Raw genomic sequence first — 10,483 nt, 5'->3', positions numbered from 1 at the left:
TTTACTTTTTTATCTAAACATTCCCTTTTGCAATGCAATTTCACTTCATATCATTAAATTTGATAGATTTTGTGAGGAATATGCAAACAGGACACCCATTTCACATTTCAAAATGTACTTTATATTATATTACAGAGCTTTTTATGCATTTAAAAATAAAAAATATTAATATTACAACTAAAAGTTTATTTGGCCATGCCAGAAAGCCAGCCTAATTTAAAGAGAGAGGGGGCTGCAGATTCCTCTTCTTGGTTGGCTAACTGCCTAAAAAGATTTCCTGGCCGAAAGCTGTCCTCTGGAGCTGAAGCAGAAGGAGCCGCCTAAACGAATCATAGGGAATGACTTTAGTGAAGCATTTAAATTGGATTTGCATCTCATGATGTTATGAAACCACAGCAGATAAGTTGGGAACACAGCTGTGAATTGTTTACACAATAAGCCTTTATGCTCAAAACACTGCTAAATATTTATATCCCTATTAAGCATATCAGCTGATGCAATGAATGAACAAAGTTCAGTGCATTTTATCTTGTAAATGCAAATCTATGCACTGCAAGCTCACTGCAAAAGCAACACACAAGATCACCCGTTGTCTTGAGATCCTGTAGCTCTTCTGCTAGGACTCTGCCACGTAAAACTAAGAGCATTGGTAGAAAACGACTCCTTTGCAAAGTCACAATGATAAAAGAAAACACAATCTAATCTCTCCTTCTATAAACAACATCATTGCACAATGGTTTACTTTTCTTTGAAACATAGCAGTAAAGATATTCAATACACACTAAATAACTAACTTACCAGTCTAGTGATGTCTGCTCCATGCGTGGCTGATTTGGCTTTCCGAGTGTTCGTCATACTCAACGGCAGCAAGCCAAATCTTGGGAAAAGACATTAAAAAGAGGTAAGAATACCTAACAACACTTAAAAAAATAATTATGAAGCAGGCAGTATTAAATTAAATGGCTATAAAAGTATAACAATGAGTAAAGCAGTAAAAAGGCACCCGATAGGAACTTTAAACTTACCGGATTTGGCTGCTGGCCAAAGGAAGGATGTTGTATGGTTCCTGAGAGTTGATATTGTTAGTTCTAGGGGTGAACTGCTTCTCCGTACCAGACAACAATCCTAGAAGAACCTAGATGAACAAATATATCAACATGAGAATACACACAAAACATCCAAGTTTAAATGCACAAAGGATGACAATCATTAAACAGGCAAACAAATATGCTTACAGAGGTTCTTTGTGAGACTCGGTTCAGGTTGCTGTTCAGATGTGGAGTGAAAACATCCAAGTCGAATGGATCAATGTGACTTTCCAGGGAGTCACAGACCTGCTGGATCCTTAACAAACACCAGGGTTGAAAAAACAGTATAAGATGTCTGTCTACAAGTTATTTGTACATGTAGTGGAAGTGATAGTCATGGGCAGTTTCCATTCATAAATGAAGTAGGGTTATCATATGCACTTTTGCTCCATCTACAGATCTTTGACCATTGCATCATAGGCCTGGGATCTGGTTACCTTGGGTCTTGATGCGATCGAGAAGTTCTGCCCTCGTCGAGACGTCCACCTAAAGTGACACTGACATAGCGGAGGTCAAACAGCAACTGTAAAGCTCTGTTCTGGGTCATGGGAAATGCTTCATCCTTGAGAAAGTGACAGTAAGACAGACAGACATAAAAGAGAGAGTAAAGATAATGGATCGCCTCCATAAAAAGTTAGATATAAGTAAGGGATTTAGGGCCAATCTCATTTCTCTGTCTGACCCCTTTGTCTGTCTTCCCCTTGCCCCTCGAAACTGAGTGAAGGGGAAGGGGTAAGACAGATCGTTCCTCTAAAAAAATGAGACACCACTCGATTACCGTTTGTGTCACCTTCCCTTGCTGCTACGTCAACAGACAAGCTTTGACATAAAGAAAGAAGATGCCGTCATCTCAGGTTGTGGTATCGATTGCCTGAGCTGAGCTCAACAAATAGTGCATAACTTAGCAGCTAGCTAGCGGCTTAACTAGTGATTAAAACAAAAACATTACAATTAAAACTGCTTGAACATTTTATTAAAAGTATCATAAAACATGATTGTCATAATATAATCTCAATTAAACATGCTGAAAATAACGTTACTTTCATTTGTGAGACTCCTTGACAGTTTGACGTTCAGCCATAAAAAAAACTTGATGCCGGCTGTCCGGAGAAATTCCTACGTTAACGTTTACTCCTCTCTTTCAAGTGTGGTCCTTATCACACTTCGTTTCAAGGGCTATGTATCCCTACGCCCTGGCCCTAGTCCTTGATCAAACTGAGAATTGAGACGCCACTTCGCCTCACATGAACGCAAAACCGAGGGGTAGGGGTAAGACAGAGAAATGAGACGCACCCTTAATATATCATCTTACCTTGCTCTGTGTCTTCTGAGTGAGCTTTTCATACTCGCTCAGTACCTGATCCAGACATCCCCGCAAGATGTCCACTAGAGTGACCTTTGGTAATGCATGACCTCCGACCCTGTTGACCTCAAGGCACAGATGGAAGAGTAAAGACTGGACATACCATGATGGCTGCACAGAGAGAAAAGATAGACAAAATCATTTATTTCATAGTTAAAATTATTCAATAATATCAATATTGATAGTTGCCCAAATAATCCATTTATTCAAGTTTTATTGGTATAATTCACCTAAAAATGAAAAATTTGTCATAAATCACTCTCATGTTGTTACAAACCTGTATACATTTCTTTGTTGTGCTGAACACAAAAGAAGATATTTGTAATGCAGGAAACAGAAGCACCATTGACTTGACTTGAGGAAAAATACTACTATGGAAGTCAATGGTACCCAAAACAGTTTGGTTACAAATATCTTCCTTTGTATTCAGCAGATCAAAGAAATGTATACAGGTTTGTAACAACATGAGTAAAAGTAAATGATGATAGAATTTAAATTTGTATAAATGCTTGTGTAATGGAAGGACTATGGTTACAGTTACCTGCACAGGAAGGCGTATTTTAGACATTACACTGTTTCCTGACTCCGTCTCCTCCTGTATTTCAAGCTCCTCCCAGTTTGTTGCAGTACCCAGGATGGAGCCGGCAGTTCTGGCATGCAGGGTTGCTGCAAAGTTACCCACAAGCGCCTAAAACGTATTCATTATTTTCAGACCAATTTGAAAATTTTTCAATTATTTATAAGTCCCACCTCTAACCAGAGCCCGAAAATATCTTTAGTGAGTCACCTTAGTGAGTGCAGAGCTCCAGATCCCATACGCCTCCATGCTACAAGATAAAAGTTCCTCTTTCAGGCTGGTCCACTTGGCCAGAGCCGGGCTGACCTCTGATGCCCTGGCTGCGCTGCCTTTGCCCAACTTCTTGCCCTGTCGCGGCGTGCCTCTGCTGACAAAATCCACACCCCCTTGTTTTCCCAGAATGGATTGTTTCAAACTAGGACACAGCTCGCCCATCGACTGGCACAGCCTGGCCATGAATAGCACTGAACCTAACTGACTGGGGCCGGCGGACTTCGCCTGGGCATTTGCCAGCTCAGAGCGCACACTAGCTAGGGTGTCTCTCACACAGGCCAGGCAGTGATCTCTCAGAATCTCCTCCACCGCTCCGGCATCCATAAAGCGGTTGATGGGGGAGGTGGAAGTCGGCGGGACTATCTCCGATAGTTCCTTGGTGTTGTTATTGTTTTCAGAGGGTAAGTAGTGCTGCAGATCATCTAGTTTGGCTTTGAGTTTAGAGTCCAGAGCGGAGCAGAACGATTGGACGCAAGGAGTGATGGCCTGTGTCTTCATGGACAGGCCGCTCTTCTGCTGCGGGCTACGTTGGGAGACGCTTACCCAGGCTGCGTCACTAAGCAGGTCCCCTTGAGACTCGGACCACAGGAAAGCAGCTACGTCGCTCTCGTACTGTGCACTCCTGCTGAAACTTCCAGCCGAAACCTGGCCGTGGAGATCCCGCAGAGCTGAGGACAAAAGCTGTCTTGAGCTGCTAGCAATCTCCTCTGTGCCCTCCCGCGTGATGGACTGGATATAGCAGGAAATAAATAAAAAATAAATAAAAGACTAATGAACTATAAGTTAACAGTGAAATATAGAACACTGTACAATGACAAAAGCTGCGGTTGTCTGTCTGGAAAATTAACTGAAATAAACATCCCTAAACAGATACATATAGTGCTTTCCTACCAGACACCAACAAGTTAAAGAGCCACATAGATCCAAAATCGAAAATGACCTGTATTGCAGTGTGTCATGTAGCTCTCCATCAATGTAAACAATGTGAAAAGTAGTTGAACCAAAACTTGCACGATTAATAAAGTTATTGGCTTCTAAAGTAGGGAGTTGACTCTGAATCGCTGAAACGAGTCGTCATATAGATTGAATCTCCTGCCTCTCTTTATCCACGTTTATGAACACTTTGCATAATAATCTCCGCCTACAGCCTTGCCCGGGAGAAACAAAAACTATGACCTGCCCACAGCTAGTTAGTGTGTAAACATCATATCATGCTGTGTTTTCAGTTTGTGTTGTTTTCACTACCAAAGGATAAAGATATATGTCTCATGAATCAGTGGTTAAAATTACTTTTTCAAGGAGGGATTTACTAGACGTTTGGCTGTGAAGAATCAGTGGTTAAAATTACTTTTTCAAGGAGGGATTTACTAGACGTTTGGCAATGAAAGATGGTTTAGTACCCAGTTTATTTGGAATAACATGGGTCTCCTAACCAAACCTGTAAGTATGATTATAGCATACTTGCTTAAATGAGTGTAAAAATTTTAATATCTGTTGTCGTTTTTATAACCTGAACTAATGATGAATGATGTGCATTGATGTTGTTTTTTAAACTCTTAATATACTGTCAGAGAGTCACATTAAAGGCTGACGCATGCTCACTTGCGGTTTTGGTATGACCCGGTTAGCTTAAATAAATGCTTAACCTGATAAGGAACACTGTGCCGTACACGGCACAACCCCTCCCTTGCACGTGAGGCTGCATAAACGTCATTGTAACTTTGAAGCATTAAATCTTCAATATATACGGTCATGCGGCACATCGTTTGAAAGCTTAGACTTTCGGGATTCCACTAAGCGCACACACACAAAACATAATATGATTTATAGCAGTCATAAAACTGTAATCTAGCATCGGTGAAATTGTCCAAAACAAATTGTTCATAAATCCCAAAAAGTCCAAGGAAATGGAATATCCAAGCCTTTTAATCCAAAACAATTTGTTCATCTCACAATCTTGACGTTTCTGACCGAATTACGATATAAATACTGTATACAATTATTTATAATGAATTAAAAATAATTTAATTTATAATGAATATATTCGGATGTCACGTTTATTGTGCAACGTCTGAGGAACAAATACGCACCCTTGTGGAATTTCAGCCGTTCCATAAGAGGTTAAATGAGTGTACATGTTAGTTTCTATCGTCATTTTTATTGCTTGGATTAATGATAAATGATGTCGTTGTTTAAACTCTTAATATACTGTTAGAGAGTCACGTTAGCAAGCGGCTAACGCATGCTCACGGTTTTGCTATGACCCGGTTAGCTTACATAAATGCTTAAATGAGTGTAAAATGTTAGTTTCTATTGTCGTTTTTATTGCTTGGATTATAATGAATGATGTATATTTATGTCGATAATGTCTTCTCAGTAAATCATGTTAGCACTAGGTCAATACATGTTGCACTATTGTTGGTCTGTGCCACTGATCTGTGCGGAGACTGTGTCAGTTGACCAATCAGAGCAGAGTAGGCTACTGAAAGGTGGGGTTTAGGCAGACTGAGTCGTTAAACGGCTTCACACTAATTGTTTGGGGATCTCTGAGAAATGGGGTAATTTTAAATTTATATTTTGAGAAAATTACAGTGTTTTTTGACCTTGCATGCATTTAAACCTGTTGTCCGGGACTTATAAACAGTGATAGGACGCTTTAAATTGGCATCTTACTGGCTTCTTTAAAGTGTTTATAAGCACCTGAAGTCTCTGCAGAAACAGCTGCTGCAAAAGGTCATCCCACAGGGCCAGGGGTCGCTCCAGGAGGCTCTGGCACACTGTGTTCCAGTGCTGACTGATGGATTCACTGCTGAGAAGTTCCCACACAGCATCTCGAATGGCAGCCAGACCCTTCAGACTCTTCACATAGACCAGCAGGCTGCTAACCCCACTGCGGATATCCTCCTTACAGCTATAACAAAAAAATCAGCACCTTGAGAAATCGATCAAATGCAAATACATATGCAGATCAATCTTAAAAACAGCACAAACGTATCAATCCACTGCTGTAGGGTGTCTCTGAGCTGCTCTCTCTGTATTGGCTGCGCTAGCGTTCGAAGAGTAGGCTGGAAGTTCATCACCGAAGGAGGGAGGTGTTTAAACCAGCTCCCTGGACTCACCTCATTGTCCAGAACCTTCTTTTCTTTTCCTGCATCACAGAAAATAAAAAACGTTGGATGATGTTTCATTGGTTGAGCATGAACACAATTTCGATTACTCTCACCAGTAGTGTTAGAGGTCACATTCTCCAAGGTGCTAAAAAGCAGGCCAGAGCCCAATCCAGTGTCAGACATTTGGCCATCGGGTGGCACGTAAAACACAGCGTAAGCCTGGTATAGAGTGGTGACCAGCAACTCCACCAAAGAACAAACTTGTGCTTTAACACCAGCACCTAAGAGAAGAATAGCGTTACTGTATATCTGTCCCATAAAGGAATTATGGTACAGACATTTCACAAATTCCCCAAACATTTACACCAATTTGTGGAAAATGGGCATCCCCTTTATACAAAAATGACTGAAGTTTAGCTTTTGTGAACATAAGAACCCAACACACCATGCTGAGGCTGATTAAGCAGATGCTGAATGGACGCTTTCCTAGCCAGCAGGAAGTCGGCGAGCGCCTGGCGAGGAGAGCTGTCCTCCAGGAGCATGGTGGAGACCAACGCTTCAGCGATCGCCTGATCCGACACTGCCCTGCCACGTAGCACAGACTTACTCTCCAATAAGATCGTAGACCTACAAACAAAGACGGCAGGCTTTTAAGATGATCGAAGCCAAACAGAAAGGTATTCACAGATGTGTCGTTCCATAACGTACCTGAAGTGACCGGAAGCTGCTACCTGGCGCACCAGGATGGGGAAGCGAGCGAGAACGGGACTGTAATGATGACCTCCGCCCTCCAGGTGTAGCTGACTGTGAAGGTGACAGCACAACAGGTACAGCTGCGTGGCTTGCAGGTATTGCGATGACTCCATGGAGCTCCAAATCCGCTCAGGGATTTCCAGTAGTAGTTTAATTTGTGATGCCATAGTGTAAAATTTCTCTTGGGATTGTTTCTGTCCCTGCTAGGTGCACAAATTGAAATATTTTGGCATTGAGGTGCACACCACTGAGACCATTGTAGCACACATTTGGTTGAAAATAGACTATATTACAGCACCTAGATAGTAAACTAGTATATTAAAAAAAGAAACTGTACTGCACTACAGTGTTAATATTCTGCAGTACACTACTATACTATAGTATTGTTCAAAAATATTATCTAAGTATTACTACAGTTTACCATAGTAAGTACTAAACAGTATTTTTATCACGTAGGTCTGTGTTAAAGCGTACTATTTATTATGTTATGAAAGAATCTTGACACAAGAACTTACCTCTGCCTTTCCACTGGACTGAGGGGTGTTTTTTGTCTGTTTCAGTTTATTGCAGTACCGGTACATGTCCTGAATGGACTGAACCACACTTTCCGAGCACTGTCTCATCTCACCGATCGTGTCAGCCGCATCGATTAGATCCCGGTATCGTTCACCGACCATCTGTCGAAGTTCTTCCTTCTTCTGCTCGATCTCTCCCCGCACTTTCCTCTCGATAGCACGAATCTCATCGGTGCTGTATCGGTCGAATAAGACGGTGGGGTCTTTAATTTCAGACACCCTGAGAGACTGGGCTGGTACCGTAGCCATATCTTTAAAACTGGTCTGACATCTGCAGAAATAAAACCCGGAAGCACGACCGTCTCTCCTTCCACGTAAACAAAGGGTCAGATGTCATTGCTCGAAAAAAGAAACGCAGCTCAAGGGTAGGTGAATTGAGACAGCGCCCTCGTTAGTGAAGGTGTGACATTACAGCATGACTTAAAGGCAATGCCAAAGTCCCTTTGAGTAAAGCCATCGCACACGGGGGAATATTTACAACGCCCCTGACGGATTGTTTACTAAAATTTTTTAAACCGACAATAAAACCCGACTTCTACTGTAACATTAAGCTAAATTAAGCTGAAACACATTTTTCAGGGTGCTCTAGCTACTGCGCATGTGCAAATGTTAAATAGTACTGCGTATAGCTCCTCCCCTAAAGTATCGTCGGTTGGTGATTGGCTTTTTTTCACTGAAAGGCGGAAGTTTCTTTGCACTTTTCCCCATTCAAAGTGAACTGCGTCAATTTGGTAATTTGTGTAGTCTTTGGCTAAACCTCACAAACCTCACAAAACTCAGTTTGGATGTGAAATATTGACTGCTTATCTATACCAATCGTGTATTGTGCAGTAATTAATCTGCATGAAACCAACTTAACATAAAAACGCAGTTGACTTGACAGTTGGCAGTGTGTTTTATGCAATCATCACATCTTTGCTCTTCCGCAATCTATTTGAGCGATCTGACGAGCTGCCCGTGACAGGTGTAGCGCAGTAACCCGGAAATACGAAAAGGAAAACAACAGGTGAGTGATCGATGAATATGTTATGAAAGATATATTAAAACTATTTATGAAATAGAAATAAGCAATACATTTGGATTAGAAATTAATTTATGTTACATACGACTAATCTACATGAAAGACGGATGTAGAGTTCGTCATGTTCATGTTCGTCATTACAAGGAAACTGTTAAATTTAAGGTATTAAAACAATTTAACACAAAGCTATATGTCATTGATTAAAAAATACCGTCTGAATAAATGAAACTATAATGTGAGAATTGGAACCACGTCTTTTTAGTTTTTAGCAGCTGGTTAGCTGGTCCCAGCTAACAATATTTGGTTACTAGAATGAAACCTAAAAGAACGTTCCTAATACTTTATTGTTTGGTTATTATATAAAAGGAAATTTAATTTTAAGTAATTCCTAAAGAATTAGTTTTATTTTCCACTGGTTGAATTTGGATCAAAGTACATTTCTATAGACATGCTTGTATTATGGACATCTGGATTTTAAACATGCAATTTAAAAAAAAATAGTGTTGTATTACCAGAATACTTTTACCAACGCAACTTTACACTGAAGTCATGGATAAGAGCGTTCAACAGGATTTTGAGAACCAGTTCAATGATGTGGTCTCGAGGATACAGTCAAAGAACTTCTTTCAGTCGGACTGGGACATTGCCTCCTTTGCAGTTTTCTTCATCTTTATAGGCAAGTTATAATATAAAATTGCTCACAGTAAGGAATTATGATCCGTTTACCTAATAAAGACAATGTTACATGTGTTTTCATCATAGGCATGGTCCTCTTGCTTGTTATCTTGGTTCTTATCCGCTGCTGTTGCTGCTGCTGTTGTGATGAAAAGGTGTGTTGTGTTTAACATGCTACTGGTGTAACTTAAGGGATAACATATCTTTAGATGAATAAAAATACTATTCATTACATTTTTGCCAACAACTGTTTACACATTACAGCCAAGAAGACAGAAGGTGGGCATCGACAACATGGGCATGGAGCCGTGATCTTCAATGCAAATCACACAAAATAATACACTAGTTGAATTAGTAAGTTACTAATCATACTTGCACAAGTTACTGGAAATTGTAGATACTTTCTTTTAAGGATGATAAAGGTGAAAGATATTTCCTTATTATGTCAAACATCCATTTAATATTTAGCCAGGGGTTGTTAAATCATACTCTACAGAAGTTGCATACTGAATGTTGCATGCCAAGACAAAAACATCTCTATTGACATTTCATTTTGAAAGAATTTGTTAATCTGTAACCTAGTTATCCCAGATTCTACTAAGCCAACACTTTATACTTTACTCAGCCATATAAGATGTGTTGGATTTCTATTATTCTGACTGATAAAACTGAAATGTACAGTGCACTTTGAGATTTTTCATAATTTTATATTTAAAAAATTGAAATAGCTCACTTTATTGATAAGAAAAGCAGAAACTGTTGTAACCAATGTTTTATTTATGGAAATATTTCTAGAGTGTACTACATTATTTGTATAAATTAAGACTTTGTAAGCCAATGGTTCTCAAACTCTTTGGTGTGCACCCCCCTCATGTATGGTGCCTTCCTTTGGGACCTCCCAAAGAAAATTCATGACATAAAACAAATCTCAACCTTAGAATTTGAATTAATCAAAACATTAAATGATACAACATATTGCTGTTGGTTAGTAGCCTTAATTTTCTAAAGCGTAATTACACAGAATTAATGATAAATTAATGCATCTATA

At 39.9% G+C, this 10,483-nt stretch overlaps 2 protein-coding genes across 6 annotated transcripts; one reads left to right on the top strand and one right to left on the bottom strand.

Moving 5' to 3' along the window:
* Positions 1 to 98: 98 nt before the first annotated feature.
* On the bottom strand, positions 99 to 8,222 carry cog1 (component of oligomeric golgi complex 1). Of its 4 annotated transcripts, none has more exons than XM_055192702.2 (14): positions 7,680 to 8,222; positions 7,120 to 7,367; positions 6,857 to 7,038; positions 6,293 to 6,692; positions 6,002 to 6,212; positions 3,239 to 4,030; positions 2,993 to 3,139; positions 2,401 to 2,562; positions 1,526 to 1,650; positions 1,236 to 1,344; positions 1,026 to 1,135; positions 799 to 877; positions 587 to 637; positions 99 to 320 (listed from the first exon to the last, which is right to left on the bottom strand). In XM_055192702.2, exons 1-13 carry the CDS (start codon positions 7,986 to 7,988, stop codon positions 617 to 619), a joined length of 2,895 nt encoding a protein of 964 aa, XP_055048677.2. In that variant the 5' UTR covers positions 7,989 to 8,222; the 3' UTR covers positions 99 to 320; positions 587 to 616. The 4 variants fall into 4 exon arrangements, with proteins under 4 accessions (XP_055048677.2, XP_055048668.2, XP_055048662.2 ...); XM_055192693.2 differs by lacking the exon at positions 587 to 637 and having other exon boundaries at positions 6,293 to 6,449; positions 6,525 to 6,692; positions 7,120 to 7,364; positions 7,680 to 8,221; XM_055192687.2 differs by lacking the exon at positions 587 to 637 and having other exon boundaries at positions 6,293 to 6,449; positions 6,525 to 6,692; positions 7,680 to 8,219.
* Positions 8,223 to 8,457: 235 nt separating this feature from the next.
* Positions 8,458 to 10,362, top strand: smim22 (small integral membrane protein 22). Of its 2 annotated transcripts, none has more exons than XM_055192720.2 (4): positions 8,458 to 8,745; positions 9,276 to 9,436; positions 9,523 to 9,590; positions 9,700 to 10,362. In XM_055192720.2, the coding sequence occupies exons 2-4, from the start codon at positions 9,310 to 9,312 to the stop codon at positions 9,745 to 9,747; spliced, it is 243 nt and encodes an 80-aa protein (XP_055048695.1). In that variant the 5' UTR covers positions 8,458 to 8,745; positions 9,276 to 9,309; the 3' UTR covers positions 9,748 to 10,362. The 2 variants fall into 2 exon arrangements, with proteins under 2 accessions (XP_055048695.1, XP_055048696.1); XM_055192721.2 differs by having other exon boundaries at positions 9,262 to 9,436.
* Positions 10,363 to 10,483: the final 121 nt, after the last annotated feature.

Source organism: Misgurnus anguillicaudatus, chromosome 19 (genome assembly GCF_027580225.2).
Source record: "Misgurnus anguillicaudatus chromosome 19, ASM2758022v2, whole genome shotgun sequence".
NCBI classification, from domain to species: domain Eukaryota; kingdom Metazoa; phylum Chordata; class Actinopteri; order Cypriniformes; family Cobitidae; genus Misgurnus; species Misgurnus anguillicaudatus.
This window is presented reverse-complemented; position numbering and strand designations above follow the sequence as displayed.